Source organism: Aythya ferina (genome assembly GCF_964211825.1).
Source record: "Aythya ferina genome assembly, chromosome: 5".
Lineage (NCBI taxonomy): Eukaryota > Metazoa > Chordata > Aves > Anseriformes > Anatidae > Aythya > Aythya ferina.
This window is the reverse complement of record NC_140301.1, coordinates 10,753,890-10,775,179: the sequence shown is the minus strand read 5'-3', so window position 1 is coordinate 10,775,179 and position 21,290 is coordinate 10,753,890. Positions and strand designations below refer to the sequence as shown.

Below are 21,290 nucleotides of genomic sequence, written 5' to 3'. Positions count from 1 at the left end.
GAAGTGATTGAAGGTTCTTCCCTCAATTCTCCCGGCTCATTTTTCTCTGTCTGTGAAACATACATCATTACAGGTGCCTATAACGTGTTTGGTGTATGACTTAAGATGTTGATGCAAATAAGAAATTGGAATTTACTGGAAATGCTAGTGTGTTTAAAATTAACTTTTGATATGAAGTGTTTTGTCCTGTGAATCTAAAAACATTTTCAAAAATTCTTCACAATTGTGCATCTTAAAATTTAATTCTTGGTATTGTTCTGTTTGTATACTGCTCTCTGTTGTTCCTCTAGGGAACCTGCTTTGGAAGGGGGGTTGGACCCTATGATCTCTTGAGGTCCCTACAGTTCTGTGATTCTGTGGTTCTTGTTGGCTTTTCATGGCTTGCCAGTGTTAGTAGTGTGTGTATTAGTGTTAAGCCATTTAATTAAACTAAAAACTGGAGAAGCAATACCAAGTAGCAACTGCCCATATTCTCCTAAAGATTTAAGGGAATTAAAATGCTGTATGTCAGCACTAGGACTGCATACGGTGCTACGAAGTAATAGAAAACAAGAGAAACACAGTATTTCAAATTCACATAAATGACTTTTCAAAAGACAGTGATGGAGCATATGATTTACTTAAGTTTTTTGATGTATGATAAAACAGAATTTGACAATTAATGCTACGGAATGTGCATCAGATATTTTCTGATATTTTACAGGTACATTTTCAATGAAAATTTAAATTATTGAATTTGACACCTGTTTTGGTGTCCTCTTACTAATGCATATCAGTTAAATAGTCCCTAATTATCAATACAGTCATCACTAGGTAATTATAGATCAATGAAGACCACAAGCATTAGGCATGAGCTATGCAGTAATAGAGGAAAAAAATAAAAAAGTACCATTATGCTGCTCAAGAGGCAAAGCTTTATGGAATTGTCGAGTTGAATGGGACATTTAAAATTAAAAGAAAAATATATGGTGTTCTCATGCCAAAAAGAGTAGCACAGATGAATAACAAGGAGATGGTGAATAATAAGGTTGATAATTGATGTGAATCTGAGCAATCCAACTGGTTAATTGCACATGAAAGTGTTTTCAGTTTTCCTGGAAATGATAAAAACTGTTTCAACATAAAAAGAGCAACCAGCAGCATGGTCCATGTTTCTCAGCAGTTTCAGAGTTGAGTCCTCTGCAGAGCTAAAACAGCAATGTGCTATACTCTCCCTCAGTCACAGTCATTGCAGTTGTGTTATAAAGCAGTATGAAAAAAAAAAAATTGTAATTATAACATCAGATTTATTTTAATTAGAATGTTCAGGAGTGTTAGTGCAGTGTCTGACTTTCTAATATTTTGCAAATTAAAAGCAAGAAGGAGAGAAAGATTGCAAAGATATTTGACTGAACATGTTTGGTAATTGTCCTCTTTAGAGATGCAAGGGTGACTCTTAGTCAGGTGAATGTATCCATGTCCTTCTGTGCATCCCACTATAGCTGAATCCATGTGTTGTCCCTGAGCCCTGACAGGAAGGCTAATTGCCTTCTGGAGCTGGGAAAGGCTCAGAAGAGGATCAGATCTGATTTGATGGTAACCTGTGGAGACTATTTATCTAGGGCAGAAGATAGTGCTGTGGGCTTATCGTCTGGCGACAGGCTCAAGGCCAAATCTTTATACCTTTTCTGTTTTCATTGATGTTCAGCTCAGGACGTTCATGTTCTTAAACTCTAATTTCATCAAAGAAGGTACTTGAGTGATGATCTTTAGACCTGTCACTGTTGCCTTCCGCAGTGTTCTCTGATGGAAGCACCAAATAACTGTTCCACAGGAAATGTCTCTATTTCAAAAGGGTGCTTTAGTGTTCATTTCTATCTTGCTTGATAACATGTCAGTAACAGGAATATAATGATATGGGTTACTTTCATTGATGCATCATAACATGAAATTACAATTTGGGTAATCTATTTATAAAATATTATGGGTAGCTACTTAGTAATGACTAAAGTGCTTGATACACACAGACACACACATCAAAGCATTTCTTATTAGTGTTGCTGTGAAACAGTTTGACACTTCAGTTGCAGTACAACACAGCCAGGACATGCTTTGATCTGTGCTGAACTGCTCCTTTGCAACAAACGGGACACACTTTCATATGGAAAAAAAAAAAAGAAAAAAAGAAAAAAAAAAGATGGAAGCTTCATTCAGAAGTAATTTTTCCATAATGGCTTTTTTGTTTGTTTGTTTATAATTTATTTTATATGGCAGATAATATTTGGCAGGTAGTGCTCCACCTACAGTATAGCATCTCCTTCCTGAAACTTCTGTCCATGAAGCTCAGGCATGGCACTGTAAATCCACCTCAGGATGGGAACTGCATTAGGGGACACAGTACCTGTCCAGTTGTTATGCAGAGGTGAAAGCACTGCAGACTTGAGATGTGAAGTTGAACTTTTTTGATGATGATGTGGTCTAAGGCATTGACAGAACCTGGGATGGAGTCTTGAAAAATTCCCATTTGGAAAATTACACTTTACAAATTGGACCTAATTGGTCATGGCCACTTTCTGTTTGCCCTTGCCTGCATAACTATGTGCTGTGAATAGCTGCTGTAGACAGTTCCAGGGATGACAGTGATTGGTACAATTGGTAAAGGAATTTCCTTGTATACTGTCTACAGTTGTAAATGGTTTTCAATGGAGTAAGCAAAACATGTTTTTTTTTTTATGTTTTTTTTTTTTTTAATATATATTATTATTATTTGAATGTTCTTATCTCATTGTCATTAGTAGAATTCTACTGACTTAAAAAAAAAGCAAATAAAAAAAAGCACTTTTGACTTAGAGCAATATTAATGAAGGCAAAAATTTAAACATTGATGAGAAAGATTATAAAATATGAAAGCTATTAAAGCAGTTCAGAAGATTCTAGTCCCACCTCAGAAATAGATAAATTTCTTTTAAAAGAGAACTATGGTCTATGAGTGCTTAAGCCAAAAAAAAAAAATCTCTGTTGCAGAGGTGTTTTTAAAAGAAGAATTAAATCAAGGGGTGAATGATTTCTGCCATGTACAAGCACTCACAGAGCTTGTTCATGCATTTGTCAGTAGAGCACGTATGGGTTGTTTAGCTTTGAAAAGGGTTGGAATACTCTTCTGGAATTGAGCAAAAACAAGAACAAAAATATTCAAGACAAAGCCCCAAAGCATGTTCAAGAAAAAGAAAGCTGTTGTGTTGGTCGGTATGTCTGAAATCCATCCTTGCACTAGGATTAGGAGCTTTTCTTTGTAATGTCACCTGAACTTTTTATTCTATACCAGAAAAGGAGGGGGAAGAAACCAAGAAAACAGGAAGGTATGAGAATGCATAAAGAACAATAAAAAGCAGACAAGGTCTTATTGTAAAATAGCTCCCCTAAAGCATCGTTAGAAGCATTGTTTTCATGTCTTCAAACTGCTTCTTTCATCAAGTGTCTCCCACTGGACCATTAAAGGGGCCAAAACAGCCCCAGTAGCCTGCTTGCCTACGTGCCTGCCAAACACCACCACCTTGGAGATGATCTCTTCTGATTCATCTTCAGCTTGCTGAACAAATGACCTAGCGTTGGTCCTGTGGAGCCTTTCCTTAGAGCTGATGCAGGCTATTTCAGTTATTGCTGCCAGGGGAGAAGGAGTGCATCAGCTGACAATGTAATGGCTCAAGAGGGCACATCTAAACAGGAGGCCAACATCCACAGAGCAACAAGCAGAGTGGAAGGAAGCATGAAACAAGTCTTTAAAATACCTGCAGTGGCCAGGGAGGAGACAGCTGCCTGGAGGGAATTAATCAGCCAGCTCTGGGGGTGACCATAGCAGACACAGAAGGAGGATTTTCTCAGTAGGAGGCTGTATTAACAGAAGCAGAACAAGGAGGTTGAGGGCAGTGATTATTGGCCTCATATTCAGTACTCCTCAGGCTACAACTGGAATACCGTGTCCTCTTTTGGCCCCCTCCAAAAGAAGAAAAACATTGAAAACCTGCAACTGGAATAGCGGAGAGCCACCAAGGTGATGGGTGCTGAAGCACTTGCTGTATGCAGGGAGGTCGAGGAATGGGGCTTAATCAGCCTGGAGAAGAGACAGCTTCAGCAGGACCTAACAGCAGCTGCCCAGCACCTACAGGAAGCTACCGAGAAAATGGAGCCAAGCTTTTTTACAGAGTTTTATGGAGGGGAGATGAAAGATGATGGATGCAAATTGGAGCAAGAAAGGTTCCAACTTTTTCCTCATGAGGAAAAAGCAGTGACTCGGACTGCCCAGGAGCACTGTGCAGTCTCCATTCATGGAAGTTTTCAAGACCTGTGTAAATACAGCCCTGAGTAGCCTGGTCTGTCCTCACTGCGTGCCCTGCCAGGAGCAGAGAGGTTGGGCCAGAGACCTCTGAAGGCCCCAGTCAGCCTGAACTAGTCAGAGATTCTGATGCATAACTTAGAGTTACAAGTCCCTATGGCATACTTGTCCCTGATTCCTTTTCATGTAGATGAATACGTTGCCAGGTGAAATAGAATTTGTCTTATGCTGTTCTAATGGGAGAGATTGTGGCTGTCTGCCTTTGAGGTAAGCTAAGCAGCTTTTATAGTCAGTGGAAAGAAATATGTATTTCTAACGCATCACGCATTGTCTTCTAAGGAGGCATCTAAAGTAGGTGTTAGATGAATTGTAGTGTAAAAGCGTTCAGCTCTCCATTGGTGATAAATGGGGACCAGATAAATACCTCTAAGACAGATAACTTTTTCTATCCATCTAAAGCTAGGTGAGATGAATCTCTGTATAATATTTGTTGCTTGAAGGGGTTTGGATGTCCTTTGTGGGAATCAAAATTGTAGTGGGAATATGGAATGCTATCAGACCTCTACAGCTTACTTTAGTTGTACAGGATGAGCAACAGGTGATTGTCCCCTGTTGGAAACTAAGATCTTCAAAAATCATTTCAGAAATGAGGAACTGGTTTTCTTCTGCACTAAGCAAAGGCAAGATAATGCTGTTTTGCTCTAGGACTTGTTCGTTGTTCTTTGCCATTTTTTTCTTCTTTTTCTTTTTCTAAAGCAAAAAGGACCATGCATAACATTTGGTGTCTGACTGCTAAGCCAATGGCAGTGTAATTGCTAAGTCTCAGTTAAACGTTTCTTTGGGAAAAAAATGTCATTAAAAGGTAGGTAGCAGTGAACTGTGTATGTGAGTGCTTCATTGTAAGGTCAAAATCAAAGTAACTTAAAAAGAAGAAGGAATTGTGAATGTGGTTCATTAGGCTCCTGTGAGCTCTTTCTGTAACTCTTGTGCATCACGGAAGACTGGAGTGCCACCCCAGCTGCAGGTGTCATCCTGCCCTTACTCTCAATATGTTCCTCACAGGCACTGTCTCCCTCCCCCATGGTTACTCTGCCCAACAAATGCTTTCAGTTTGACACAGGTGAGGCTGCCAGTCTCTGTGAACTAGCGGTTGGTGGCCCTCAGCCCTTTTATTTCTGATTTTGTAAGATAAAAGCTGAGCTACCCTAATGAAATATATGCGGTCTTTGATGAGGTAAGGTATTGCACTTATATGTGTTTGTTCAGTAATGCTGGTTCTTTCCCAGCTACACTTCAGAGAGGCAGAGCCAGCTGAAGTGGAAGAGGACTGTAAATATTCTCTTATTATTCCAATTCCTTCTTGTCAGCAAGTACCTTCCCTGTTTCGCCTTTCCTGGTAGTCTGTGTTTATCACCCCAACAGAATGATTCTGCGGGAGCTTCTGGTTAAAATATGGGTGTAAATATCACTCGTTTAAACCATGTGAAGGCAACATTATGGTAGTAACTTTTTTATCAGCAGTTGAAGTGAATATATTGGATGGGATTATAATTTAGGTGTGTGTTTGGATGCAATTCTGAAGCAGCTCTATTCAGGCTATAACATTTGAACTGAAATTATTTCGATGACTAAAAAACTGCGAGACCAAAGACTGCATTTTCACTTAATGTAAACTGGTAATTTTACCAAGAAAACATCCCTGAGGAGCGTAATAAATGTCCTCTATTAAAAAAAAAAAAAAGAAAAAAAAAAGAAAAAAAGAAAAAAAGAAAAAAGTAATGAACTTATGTTAAAGAAAATAAGACTTCCATTTGAAAGACTGGCTAATTTTGGGGTAGTAGGGTAAGTAATGAAGACATCCTTTTACTGCATTCAATAAATTAGAAGATTGTCTGTAGGAATCACAGAATCACAGAATTTTCTAGGTTGGAAGAGACCTCAAGGTCATCGAGTCCAACCTCCAACCTAACGCTAACAGCCCTCCACTAAACCATATCCCTAAGCTCTACATCTAAACGTCTTTTGAAGACTTCCAAGGATGGTGACTCCACCACTTCCCTGGGCAGCCTGTTCCAGTGCTGGATTTCTGAGCTGACACAGGTTAAAAACTAAATGTAACAGAAATCTCGTAATTTGTCTTTTCTTCACTAAGTTTCACAAGCAGTGTATGTGTGAAAAGCTTTTGTGGTGGTCCCAAGTTCCTTGACAATTACATTCAGTATGATTTATTGTATTTAGCACTCATAGATTTTTGAGTGACCCTTGGCCCCAGTCCCTGTCAGGCAGCAAGTATGTTTTCCACTGACTCTCAAGCAATGCATGCCTTGCAGACTGTGACATAGTAGTTACTTTCATGTGGCCCTAAGAATAATTTCCACTAGCCATTACCATTTGTTGATATAGGTTGTATTTCTCACTGTGAACAAATTATTTTATTATATTTATTTATTTATTTATTTATATATTTACTGGTTCATGGCCATCCGCTGCAACCTTTTTCTTGCTCATATTCTCTGATATTCATAGTTACAATTGTCTTTGTCCATATTAACCAGATCAAAACATTTCAAACAGTTTTTGATCTGGATCTAGTGTGCATGATGGACAGCATACTTTTCATAGAAAAAAAACCACCCATCTTAATGTGGAAAGGAACATATCCAATGTGGTTAGGGGAAAAACAACAACAAGAAAACAAACACAACAGACAAGCTAAAGGGACAGTGTATGTGCTCTGTTTTCTTCTTCTTTTTTTTTTTTTGAATTCTTGTTCTAGTATACTGTGTGCCATAAGTCAAATTTATTTCATTGATAATGAAACTCAGAGACTCTTAGATTATAGATGTATGTATATACACATATTTGAAAACTCTCTGTAGAATGATTATGTTCTATATGATTCATGTATCAATGTATTCATTAATGTCCACATGATCTGTATATTCAGAATATCCTGAAGAGCTGCTGAAGATTTTGTAGTATCAAAAAATTGTGTTTACAAGGAAACAGAAATAAAGGGGAGAGAACTGTCTAGACTAAACAGCAGCAGTAGTAGCACCACCACTATTAAACTTGAGGTAGCTGCTCCTTCCAGTCCTTGATTTATGCAGCTCACTTGATTCACTGAGCCTTTGGAACACCCCAAAAACCCCAAACTCTGATACTGAAATCATGTAGCCATTTGAGATGGTACAAAATCAAAGTTCAAAATGATTCTCCCAGTACAATAGAATCTGGTTTTAAGTGCCAGTTCTTACAGATAAGTTTTTGTGGAACAGTTGTGTAGGTTAGGACATTTTAAGGGAGTGGATTATGTTGTGGTGTTCAAATAATAAAATCAGTGTGAGGAATTCCTAACTTTGGGAGTCCTTATGAAAAGCGTTTACATTCAATTTATGTATAATAAAACTTAGTCAATTCAGTGAAATTGGAGACACAAAAGTAATTTGGATAAATATGTTTTTTAACAAGCAGAGGGCTTATTCATGCAATGAACAGTGGCAACTATCTTCATCCTGAGAAGTCAAAACTCTTTTAGATAATATTTTTATTCCCCTTCCCCCCAAAAGTATTTGAGTATTACATAATACTTAGGAAATGTTTTGAGATCACAGGATGAAATCCAGTATAATAATACTATCTATTTATTATTATTATTATTATTAACATTTGATGAGTCCTCTGGCTTTTCTTTCAGGGTTTTCTGCTTAATTCAGTTACACAATTTTAATTGCTTGGAGAAATGATGTAGTCATATCTCAGAGTTGGTTTAATTGGAATTATTGATGTCTGAAGCAGCACCCAGTCTGGGAAAAGTGGGGTCTGATCAAAGTCTGCAACTAATGCTTTAGTGAAGTTATAAATTGAGTGTGTTATTAAAAAATGAAACAGAGAGCGTGTGCTTTCAAAGTGCACATTTTGCGCTAAGGAAACAGTCACTTGTTATTTGTTTGGAAATACTCATTGCAGTATTTAAAAAGAGGTGTAGCGGTAATAACTAAAGTTTTTAATCCCAAATATTTGTTGAGTTTTTCACTTGGAAGTTTTTACTGGAAGCAGCGCTGAGCTTTTATATCTGCTGATATACTTTATTCTCTTCAGTTATGTTTAAAACTGGATGTAAGATGATCATTTCCTTTATATATATATATATATATATATATATGTTTTCAGTGTAAACCAAGAACTTTGAATTTTCCATCAGGGATTTTTTAACTTGATTAAAAGTAGATATTTATGTTTACAATTTTTAAATGCTTAATGCGTTATATAGAACAAATAAGCTTAAAAAGAAATGAATTTTGATTCAAGTTGATAAAAAGATAGCTATTAAGCAGTCAGCATTAGCCTTTGAAAGTCCCTATCCCAGTTCATTGACTACTGGGATGCATGGGATAGTTGAATGTCTCTAGTCACATAGGACTAAATCCTGGCCATTCTGCATGTTTGAGTGGGATGCTTGGAGTGTTCTGTTTGTTTAGTAAATTTTGCTAGATTTCTTAGAACATTTTGACTCTGATTATTTAGTGCAATGAAATATGGTGCTGTTCAAGTTAAACAGGAAAGCACGCGTCATTCATGCTTCTCAATATACTTACTGCATTGTGCATGGGCAATCACAACAAGAAACTTTTTATGATTCTGCCCATGGCATGATTGAGCTAGGAATCTGGATAAATATAACATCTCTAGGAGGCAGGGGTGGATGGACTCATGCATAGTGGTGGGATTGGAAAAAAAGTTCAAGCAGACCAAAGTAGAGAACGGCCTTTACTTACACTATGAACAAAAAGAGATAGGCGATGTGATGTAAGCGTTTTGCTTTCTCTTAAACAATCCTTATGGTCTTTTTCTATTTGATATCTCAAAGGATCTTTTTGCGTAGCCTTACTGTTATCAAAAATAAGTATGCATACATTCCAGAGTGGACAGACATCTTCCACAGAATGAGAATATTTTGAATCCAGTGTAGTGTCTGGAAGACCCAACACAAATTTCATCCTCCTTATCCTCCTGTGTTCATACATTCTCCAACGTATGCATTTTTATCATCTGTTCTATATTGAACAGCGCTTTCTGAACCGTTTTCTTTCCTAATTAAGGATGCAGAGAGCTTTGCATTTTTCTGTTTATGATCTCAAGAGCTCCTTTTACACTTTTTTGGGGGATTTACTTCCTTGAGAGAGTTCTTTACTGTTTGAATGCTAAATGCTTTTTCTGAAGCTGTTAATCATTTCACAATTTAAGAAAACTAATTGAGAATATTTGCCATTATCACTAAACTCTCAGGGGTGCTACGGGATGTGTACAAAATCTGAACCTGCAATTTAACATTGCTTCTGTTGCCTTTCGGCACTGTGGTTTACATGGGAATTTAGAAAAGAGTGGCTGAAACTCCTCCACCCCAGCCATAGTGAAGAAAATGTGCTTTTTTTATCATTTTCTCATCAGCTGCAGCCTCCTGTTAGCAGTGAAATTGTTTTGACAAGAGTTATTTTGTCTGAACCATATTCGATTAGGGTAGGGCTCAAAATAATCAAAAAAAAAATCCTAACATTGTGGACTATTGGACTGCAATATAATCTTCCCAATGAAGTGAAGGAGGACTTATCATGCGTGTCATTTTAAAATTGTTTGAGGCAAATCACTAAAGAATGTATGGTAGGGAGCATTTCTTTTCTGTCACAGGATGTACTAGATAAAATAATAGGCTATTTCTATGGCTCTTTGATGTTGAACTTTAGCATTTCAAGTGCTAGATAGAGTGATATATTGGTTATGTATTATACCTAAAGATTCTGCATGAAGTCATCTGCTAGCATTGGATAATAATGCTAAGGCTCATCAATGAAGCTTTTATAGGTACAGCTAGTGTCATTTGAATGATTCTTTTTGTGCAATTCACTGGGTTGCAGAAAACCGGTACGTTGGGTAGAGAATGCTGTTTGTCAGTGTCTTGCTTTATAAGAAGCTACATTTGTCTTTTGTAACTCTGATCAACCGGTCTGCAGCCCGTATACAGTTTATTTTAGTAGTTTTATATGGAGTGAGCATTCCTTCTCAGAGCATCAACTATTTTGTTTTAAGATATGTCTACATGAGGTGATTCTCAAATTCTGTGATCTTGGCAAGGAACGTGCAACTCTTCAATTGCAGCATGCCAAAATCAATTGTCAAAAGGATTTTTATTCTGGTTGATGAACTAATCTTTTTATCAGATACATGATGTATTTTGCCATGTGGATTTTCTGAAATGTAATTTTGCAATCTGTAATATATTTTTAGTATGGTTGTACTCGTCACTGTAAATTAAATGAATCTGAATTTACAGCGTTTATGCTTTGAACTAGCTTTAAGGAGCTTAGTGCATAAAAATACCATGCTATTAAGGATAGGTTTGAATATGTATTTTTTTTAAATGTACAGAATCCTAGCTTTATAGAAAAAGATCTGTGTGTGCTGAGGGCTTCATTGGTTACAGGCTATTGACATGAAAGATCTCTCCTGTAGATCTTGTTCTCTCATTGTATTCTACTATGCGTATCTAATATTCTGAATAATTGCTCTGTATATAATAACTACAGATGCAAATCCACTCTTCCAATTTACTTGAATTAGCAGTCAGGGATAAAGATACCGAGTATTTCCTCAAAAATTAAGCTCATACTGAAGTCGTGAGGGGAGTGGGGAGTGAAGGTTTTCCTTGCCTCTACCAGGCTATTTGAGAACATCTTTATAGAGGATAGAGAAAAGGTAACCTAAAAGTTAGGACTCTGGACTGGAATAGAAAAACTGAGGAGCTTCATATGCATTGGCTTTGGGCTGCTTTGTGCAGTTTGCTCTATCTCTCTTTGTTGTAGTCACCTTACCTGTAAATTGTGTGCGGTGCCTCTATCATACTTGAGAAGATCTTACAAATGAATTGAATATATATCACGGAACTAACGGTCTGCAAGTGACTTGCTATACAAAATGTTGCCAGACTACGTGCACACGGGTAACTTTAGGTTGGAGACTATGCACTGTTGGTACCTATTTCTACATAATTGGAAATGGTTTCCTTGGGATGGCAAGTTGCCTTTCAAGACATGTAAAGAGCCCAAATATGATAAATTTTGGCCTAATACCACATCTGTTTTCACAGTTATGTAGTTTGAAAGACATATTGACCATAGGCCTCAAATCTGACAAAGAATCTCTACCTCAGTTTGAAACTTAACCTATTAATTGTGAAGTCAGTCTCTTTCCTTCTGACTTACAGAGTGATATGTACAATCCTATTTGCAACAGAAACTCAAAACACAACACTAAATATGAAATAGTTCTTCACCTTGCCTTGTATATTCCCACCATGCTTTTCACGGAGCAGTCTGGCTGTGTCACCCAGCAATCTCTAAATATGGGAATCAAAAACTCTTGTTTCATCTCCAGTGTTGTGAATTGACATTTATTTGTATACTCCAAGAGCGTTAGGTTGCAAACTCCAAGCGTACTGCATATTTAGCGTACAAATAGACAAATAAGAGCGTGGGAGAAAGGCATGCACTAAACTGATAAAGACATCAGCTTGGAGTGTGTATTAAAAATGAATTTCAGTAAATTAGATGTTATATATTAGAAGAATTAATCTTAAAAATTGCTGGTACCACTAGTCTGTTATTATTCTGATATGAATTTAATTCCATTTTTTCCTTGTTAAACTCATCATTCTAAATTTGCACTTCTGTTTGAGATGATTAAAAATCTTGATAAAGCCAATCTAGAATTACACGATAAAGCACGTTACAGCTGTTCTTTAATTATAATGAGTGGTGGGCACACCTTTAATCCTTGAAAGCCATCTAGTACCATTAAACTGTTGTGTGAGTTTGATTATTCCTGAATTTGAGTTGTATTTACTATCTCAACAGATCCGAAGCATTATAGTTTACTGCTGTGTCCTCAAAATAGAAAAATGGACCAAAGCCTGTACCATTTACTCAGGCAAAACTATTCCTGCCTGAGAAGGAACTGTAAAAGCCAATATAAATATAATGCAATTAAAATCAGTCTGTGAAAACTGCCGTGACTGCTGAGGAGAGAGGAATATGTTATCTGGTGCTGGTTGATTGCCCAAAATCTCCTAATGAGTTAAAATGAAAGTAATTAAAAAAGAGGCTAAATGTCAAGGAAGAATTTTGCGAGCAACTATTCCAAAGCCTGCTACTAGCTTTAGTCAGCGAGAAGTGGGCTCTCTGTCACCTTAATTTATAAGAGAAGAAATTGATTATTAAAAATGTCAATAGGTAGGGCTCAGATGTGTTTCCTGTCCTTTCTGATTTTTAGCATCTCTGTGGTCTTAAGAGTGAATTGGCCCCATGAGATTAAGCAACAACCATGAGTCATTATTCAAATGTAACTAAATTATACAGTTATCTGTGTTATTCTAAGTTACCGTTCGCTTAACGACTAAATTGTTGTTCTTCGCTGTGTCATTGGTATTCCAGGCATGCTGGGCTGTAAACCTGTGACAAGGTCAGTGTCGTAGCATTTTCTACTTTGCACTGGGAAAAAGATGTAGTCTTTAAGGATAGCTATTGTCAGTGTATTACTGATTTGTATAGTGTATGTATAAAAGTAGATGCGATGCCTTCCTGATAATTGTGGAGAACTCTCAAAGCCAATATAGAGTGTTAACAAGTCACCTGATAAAAGAGTTAATAGTATCAGGTAAAATTCAGCCTTAATATAAGTTTATGTAAAACAAAAGAATTATGATATGCTTACATGTAATGAATTTGGCATAAAGGTAAGAACGTGGGAGATATTTTTTTTAGAAAGAGACTTTCATCTCTTCTCATCCAAAGTAGTTGTCTTTGCTTTTGGGGTTTATTTGAAGTAGTTGGATGACTCCTTTGCAGCAGGAAAGCTGTTTGCATAGTGCTGTCAGTGACATCCCTTTCTTGCTATCTCTGTCTTCTGGAAGTGGGGCTCATGTGAAAGTAGAAGATGAGAAGAGGCTGCATTCTACATAGAACTTATGCCTCAGTAGGCTGGCTGAATTTTTCTGGTGTTTTTATGTTGAAGAAACATATTGTAAGGTGGAAAATAAAGCTATAGTACTCTGGAATTAATGGAGTTAACTGCCAGGGTATGGCATTAATTCAGGAACCCTGAGACTTGTATGATCCTCTCTTGTTAGTACAAACCTTTCGTACTTATAGGTCTCCTGATCAACAGAGAGCTGAAGATAAGGATCACGTAATTTTTTATTTTTATTTTTTTTTAATGAAAAAGAGTACTGTAGGAGTTTGAAGAACCGACACTTTTATAATAAAGCTCTTCTGTCTCATTGAAACCGTAGAATGTTAGCTATTACAACACACTGAGCAGTTTTCCTTTCAGTATTATTACACGGTGACTTAAATATGATGAAGCATTAGAAAAGATTGAATTATTTTAATTTTACTTTTTCACTAGGTCTGAAGTCATTGTGTTTTATTTGGAGGTAAATTATCCTATTTATCTTGCATGCATAAATACCTTTATGAATAATGCAAGAAGCTGGGATGGTAAAAGTAAAAAATTATAGACCTGTCCTTAAAGGACTGGATTAACATCCTGCAAGAACTTATTCAAAACCAACTGGTGCCTTTCTTATACAATACAAAACTGTGCCATTTTTGAGCTTTTGCAAAGCCATTATAATGGAGTGTTGCCAGTTCCATTAACAATTCTGTACTAATGACAGTTAAATAACTGCATTGGGGTAAAAGCAACAACGACCTGTACAGGATCTCCTTTCACGTGGATGTTGTAAGAAAGCTTGAATAAAAAAAATGCAAAAATAGTTCCACAGGGGGTAAGACAGCTATGTCTGATGTTGTGTTGCAACTAGAAAAGAAAAATGTTACACTCAGTGTAAAGGTAGAATAGATATTTAGCTGAAGACTAGAGAGGCAAATTAAGGATGTGGGAAATTTTCAGTTCCCAAAGAAATATTAAATTGACTGTTTCTCACAAATACTTTATTTGTTTTGGACTATATAGCTATTAGCACAGATTTTTTAGAACAAGTCAGGGAGTCAGTGAATGTGTTTTCACTGAAATGTGTGAGCATGGTTTAGCCACATGGGATGGCAAGGTGAAGATGTGCATGTAAAGACCCAGGGTCCTCCATCCATAGCAGGATGCCTGGAATGCTGTACGAAGGCAGAGCCTGGAGTCCTGACAGCCATGTGCCACTATGCTGCCAGGAGCGCCAAGAGCGGGCAAGACCTAAGGCATGGGAACACAGCCCAAAAATGTCCAATTGTTTCTTCTGGCCTGTGTCATTACAGGATTTCCGGATAGGTTTTTCTTTGCTCCTTTGAAGTTTGGTTATAACTTTTGTACTGTTTTTTACTCCCACATCAGAGGTACACACTTTCATTTCAGCCTAACATTATGTGATGAAAAGGTAGAACATATGCTGGTGAGTGTCTGCACACAACGCACACACATAAATAGTGTATATATAGTTCAAATTCTGTAGCAAAATCCCAAATCAGACTTGAACAGAAAGCTATCCATCCTAAGACAAGTATGCAAAATATAGTGCTAGCATCTGAAGATAGAAGAGCAAAGATAAAGAAAGGCGAATTGATTCAAACTCCCTGACCTAGCTGTTATGTGTAGCAAAATCTTCCTGTATAGATTCCTCTAAAAAGTGTTATCAAAGCCATACGTCAAGATGGAAATGATCTATTAGGTGAACTAAGCAGTGTCACGGTATATGGCATGCCATTTTATAGAGCTGTTGTTTGCAGATGCCTCTTTGTGTTATGAGCATCTTAAATCATTCTGAAGTTTCTAAAACAAATCCATAATATTTTCCTATACCTGCAGAAATACATTTATCCATATGCTACAAATAACACACTGGATGTCAGGAGATTCTTACAGACCTAATCATGTTTTCTTCCCTCATATTTTTTATGGACATAATTTTAAACATGGAATAAGGACCTGTGATGTATTAGACAAATGGAAAAGCCCCTAATGTTTTTTTCGGTTTATGCTGCTCTTCGTGCATATTGTTCTATATGGTGCTGTTAAATAACATGTTGCCAAAGGAATACTACCTTGCTGCAGAAGCAAGGGAAGGTTTGCTTCCCCATTCTCCTGCCCACACCAACAACCCAGTGTGCACATATGCAGCACATACCATGCAGGGGAACGCTGGGCTAGGGAGCAAGGAGAGGTGCTGAGTTGCACTGGAGGGGGAAGAGCAGGGAACCACCTGTAAGCTGGAAATGGCTCTGGGAGAGGAGATGTAGTGGTACAGAATAGAGCTTGAAGGATTTTTTTTTTTTAGTTGTTTCTGCAACAACAGTGGCTTTCATGGCGTGCGTTCCCAAAGCAGCCAGCACTGCACCTCCTGTTGCCTTGCCTCCTGTCCCAGGCATGGGTAAGGCCCAGCTGGTGTAACTCTACTGGTTTATGGAGATCGAGGAATAAAGGAAGAATTGATACAACTGGAAGTGTGCTTAAGAAATTGTTTTGTCTCCCTAAAAATCATTGGACAAAAGCTATTGACAGTTAGAGTACTGCCATAAGAAGGTCATGTAGTCTTGAAATAGTTGTATATATTATTTTACTTTTCTGATGTAACATACAGAGACTTACATACTATTTTTCTTCCATTAAGCAAGCTGCTGCTCAACTTTGGTATCCTGGCAGACAGGCTTTCTGAAAAGTAATTTACCAGTCAATTAATATCCTATACCATGAGTCTAAACCAAATGCACTTTCAAAAGGGCTTAACTTCAGGAGTGAACTTTAGAAAAACTCAATTGATTTTGTAAATTAAAAATTGTAAAATTGAATATAAAGAGGCCCAGTACAGGACTGACCCACAGAAGCAATCTTTGAACAGGAACATTCTCAGATTGAACGCAGGGGAAGAAAAGAAAGCAAGAAGGATTCATTTGCAATTGACCTGCAATAGCAAAGTCGTTCACTTTCCAAATAGGATTAAACTTGTTCCATCAGCCATGACATGTGAAAAGATCATGGTTATAAATTCCATTTGCTGTAATGAATTGAAAGTGTCTGAGTTTGCAAGCAGCACTCATCATTGATGGACAGCTAGATTTGTGCAGTGTTTTAACACTAAAATTAGCTTCTACAAAATAAAAAGTACAGAAAAGGTGGCAGCAATGACAGATTTTAAAGCGTAAAAAATTGACTTTATTGTTAGATGGAAGCTGAATAAAGCTTCATATAAATAGTGGTTGTAACCCTGTTATACAGATAACTTGCTTTATTCTTGAGGGAATGTGAACTCAAAACTGAAAAAATGCTTTTGTTTAGGCTTCTTAACCATATTTAACAAGAATAAACATTGTTACTTAAATGAGGAAAAAGTAAATTTTTCTATGGTATTGCTTACAAGATTTAAACAAACAACAAAATAGGAAGATTTGAGGGATATTGAAGATTGAAGGATACTTCATTCAAATCGATTTCAACATGACTCCCTGCTGTCAATAAAACCATATTGGTGTATGTATTCTGTATATTGGTATAAAAACTGCATTCTGTGGTTACTTAGTAACCCTAACTTACTCTTGCGTCAGGATCAGATAACATTTCTTCTCTGATGCTTGCAGAACCAAATGCAGATTGTGGATCTAATTTCACCAAATTCGTGTGTTCAGTATAGATGATTTTATAAGTATGTTAACTGTGCCAATGGCCAAGAAAAAATCTCAATGGATGACAACAGTTAATAATTTGAAGTGATTTGAGATTCTTTTTAATTGATAAGGTACGCAGCTGGAAAGTAACCAAGATGGGGGAGGGAAAAAAAATAGTCAAACAGTCTGAGCTAAAAAGAGGAATCAAAATATAATAGTTTCTTAAATTACTGCAAGGTTAACATATAATTAATTTGCTAATTTTAATTGCAACCCTACAAAATGTGCTGGAAAAATGCTCAAAGGGGAGCAACAGCCACGTGTCAGCCATGATTAACCAAGGTTACTAGCAATTATGAGGTCTCTATTAACCATGTTACGGAAATTTGTAAAAACCCTTTATAAAAACAGCACATTTATTGAAACTCAGCAGGGTATTTCACTTGCTGTACCTTTCCACTGCTACAGACTTACCGGTATGGTGTCATTTGCTTCATTCTTTTCCAGCTAAATGTTTTATTGCAGCTGAAACATAGACTGCCTTTTCTTTTTGTTGCACACTGTTACACATGTGGTAGGTATTCATTTTGATCATATAAATGCAAAAGGTTAATTATTGTTTGCAAAGTGCCCTGAACATGTTAAGTGCCAGAGAGCTGCAAAGTACCACAGCTGAACCCTGGGAACACATCCTGAAGAGAAGTTTTTTTCTTTCCAAGGTATCCTGGGACGTGCAGTCAGTAAAGCAGCAATGTTGCTGAAAGTGCCTTCTCAGTCGAGAACCTGCTCTACAATGCTTTGCATGTGCAGACAAATCTGATTTAAAACAATCAATCAAACAAAAAAACCACACCAACAACACAACGAACAAAATTTCTGTATGTTTGCTTTGCATTTTAAACAAAGCATGGTGTAAACAAATGTCTCATATGTATCAAATTCCATGATGTACTGTTCTTTTTTATTGTTGTTATGTCAGTCATGTTGAAGTGTCTGCTGTTTGGAACCGTAATAAACCATGATCCATTAAAGGAAGACTTTAAAAAGCAAAAACAAAATCCTAAAGCATTGGTGTCAAAGGAAATTAATTTCCTGGCTGGCTTGTGTTTTTCTCTGAGGCAGATATTGATGAGTGTGCAGAGGGGATCATTGAGTGTCACAACCATTCACGCTGTGTTAACCTCCCAGGGTGGTACCACTGTGAGTGCAGAAGCGGTTTCCATGACAATGGAACCTATTCTCTTTCCGGGGAGTCCTGTGTTGGTAAGCAATGATCAGCATAGCGCTTTTTTTTTTTTTCTTTTTTTCTTTTCGCGTTCTGCATGGTGTTATAAAGTGACTACTGAGACACTGTCCTGAGCTGTTGCTGTGTTTGAGGCTAAAATGAGAATGCAAGCAAGCGTGTCTGTGTTTGGCAGCATCCCCAGCCCCACAGCCTGGATGCTAGTTTAAGACGCATCACGTTTTAGCACAGTTATTACAGGAGGGAGGCAGTCAGAGATCCAGAGTGTGACTTACTGAGCCTTGCCATTTATCATAATAAGTTGCTTTAAAACCTGAAGTGAAAGCAGGCTTTCTCGGGAGCATAATAGGCCACAAAAGGGGAAGAGTTGCCTTTCAGATTTCAGCACAGCAGCGAGAGAACAGATTTGGTGTATGTCTGGATTACTTTGATATGTTTATTTTGCATTGTTCCATACCTTCAACATTTTATTTTTAGAGTTATGCGAATAGCATAAAGCACTTTATGCACCGTATTTGGAGAATAATGCCCTAAGAGCACGAAGGGAGAGGAAAGTTTAAGGGGTGCAGAGGAGTTTGTCTGTTGTTTCTGTGGGAGGACAAAGAATGAGGATTTAGTGCTCGTTCTTGCAGTCTGGGTGCCCTTGACTATCCGTAGACTTTGTGTGCCACCACAGCAAGTAAACACCAACAAAATCATAGCGAGGTGACAATTGTGTTCTACCTCTGACTTACAATTTTTACACCTATTTACTTATGTAAATTGTAAATGTGTGTAATTTCTATATGATATTTTATTAAGTGAGTTTAAAACAATGCAGAAAGGATCCCTTTGTAACTACTATTGAGATACAGGTCTACATTTCTTCATTCTATATCCTTTCTTTGGAATTCCACTTATTTCATCTCTACTCACTTCCATGAATTTTCTGTAAAAACATTTTGCTTTTCTGCTTCTTCTGTGAAAGACTTTGTTTTAACACTGTGAAACCTACTTATCATGTGTAAGTGCAAAGGGCTCCATCTAAGATTTGAAATACACAGTTGAAGTAAAATAATATATTTTTTCATATGAATTTATATACTTAGTTCTAACTTGTAAGATACAGTCTAATATTTTAAAAATTACAACTGTCATAGCACTGTGATTTAAAAATGCAGAGAAAAAAATAATTATTTGCAAAAGCAATATTTTGTAGATTGTCCAGCCAAACTATACTAGCTTCTTATATATTGATATATTGTCCTAAGCTGACCAGGGAACACAACAAAATCTCAACAGTGAGCTTGACTGAGGAGTGCTTTAAAAAAAAAAAAAAAAAAAGGAAATTGAAAAATTTTACAGCATTTTGTGACTTAATATTGAAAGTACTTTATCAAAAGTCAAAGCAACATGAAGTAGCCTTTGAAAAGCCCTGAGAGAATTGGGGATAAATGGCATTTGTAGCATTCCTGATGTCTATCTGTGCTGCTACCATGGTGATCTCCATCCCTTTTCAGGCCAACCTTAGGTAGCTGCTTTCTGACTAAGAAAATGCAAGGCTTGGGGCTGGGCTCAGCAAAAGACAGATGCACAGGCAAGACTGTGGTTAGACGTGGCCCACAGATAGGCTCAGTTGCTGAAAAAGCCAGTACTGCTAATAAAGGGAAGGACACTTGATTACCTCTGAGATTTAAAAAAAAAAAAAAAAAAAAAAAAAAAAAAAAAAGCTCCCCAAAAGCCCCAGATGCTCTATGTACTGTGGAAACTGGAAGGATGAGTTTTGGAGTTTTGGTGCAAACAAATTGCCCTCGTTTTGACCTGCACAGCACACTGGAAATCTGTGAGTTGAGGTGCTTTTCTTGCCATGTGCAAGTTGTAAACGGAACGTGAAATGAGTGAGGTTATTTTAACTAAATAGCTTTGCTGAACTATCTGCTGCAGGGTACCAGTGATGAAGAGAATAAACCAGCTTCTTCTGTTTCATTATACTGGTTAAGCAGTTAAAATTGATTGAAAGACTTTGCTAATCCATATAACAAAGAGATTTCAAACTGTGATTTTTATTTAGAAGTACGGCTAAGAAGTGGTTAAAATAAGAGATGATAGTGCATATTCTCACTAAAACTTGGTTACCTGAACACTGACTCTCATTATGTTACAGAGCTTATTTGCACGGTGGAGTATTTAGAGTCAAGGCCAGAGCCGTTCACTCTGTTTCAGATAAAAGAGGGTTCATCTGCTTAGCAACAGCATTTTGGCCTGTTATATTTTTATGGACTGTTTACTGAGATCCTAGTATGTACCTGAGCTGGGTTTGGCTCAGTGCTCTTCAGTATGTTTTGAAGCATTTCTTCCTTCCTGAAGGACAAATCGTGGAGAACAATAAACAGGCTAAAAACATAATAAAAATTAAAAACAAATATTTTTTTTAAAAAAAGACAAAGCAACAAAATAATAACAATGAATGAAAAATGATAAGACAGTGAGAAGGAGTACTCAACTCTGGCAGATAGTCCAAAGCCTGGGAGGGTGGTTGCTGCTACTGGATGCATTTGTATATCTCTTGGAAATTTCCCTTTCCCTCTCTTTATGGGGAGGTGGTCTTGGGGCTGAGTCATTGCTTGCAGGGTCTTGTCAGTGCTTGCAGAACATTTGAAAACGTGTGCACATTTGGGTAGTATTGAGGTAGCTCAGGGCTTCTAAAAGCTTTTACCTTGTTGTCTGCGAGAGTGGAGTTTGTCACCTGGCAAGGGACAAATTTGTAAATTAGGAAGGTCATAATATTGTATGAGAGCTTGGGCAATAAGGATGGATGACTTAGCCAGAGTGCTTCAAGCTTCAGAAAATTCTTTATTGCTCAAAATATCAAGCACAGACAGCTTTGAAAAGGGAATATATTTCCACAGCCACACTTTTATAAAAGATGTCAGCTTCATAAAGAGATGGTGAGCAGGCTCAAATTAAGAGAATGTAATTTAATTACCAGCAGTAGCATTTTTATGAGGCCCTGGCCTTTCACAATATGTTATTAAGAATACTGCTTGCAGACAAAAGGCAATTGCTATAACTAAGTTGCTATCAAAGTTTCCTTGGC

The 21,290-nt window shown here is 37.2% G+C and overlaps 1 protein-coding gene across 5 annotated transcripts in view; it reads left to right on the top strand.

Moving 5' to 3' along the window:
* NELL1 (neural EGFL like 1) overlaps window positions 1-21,290 on the top strand; it is a 287,963-nt gene that overhangs the window by 250,184 nt on the left and 16,489 nt on the right. For 2 of the 5 annotated variants that reach the window (XM_084520790.1, XM_084520789.1), the window contains exon 16: window positions 18,094-18,234. The exons of 2 other annotated variants lie outside the window; for them this stretch is intronic. In XM_084520790.1, coding sequence (XP_084376916.1) covers window positions 18,094-18,234 — 141 coding nt within the window. The remainder of the gene's footprint in view (window positions 1-18,093; window positions 18,235-21,290) is intronic. One more of the 5 variants, XM_084520791.1, reaches the window with a different exon arrangement.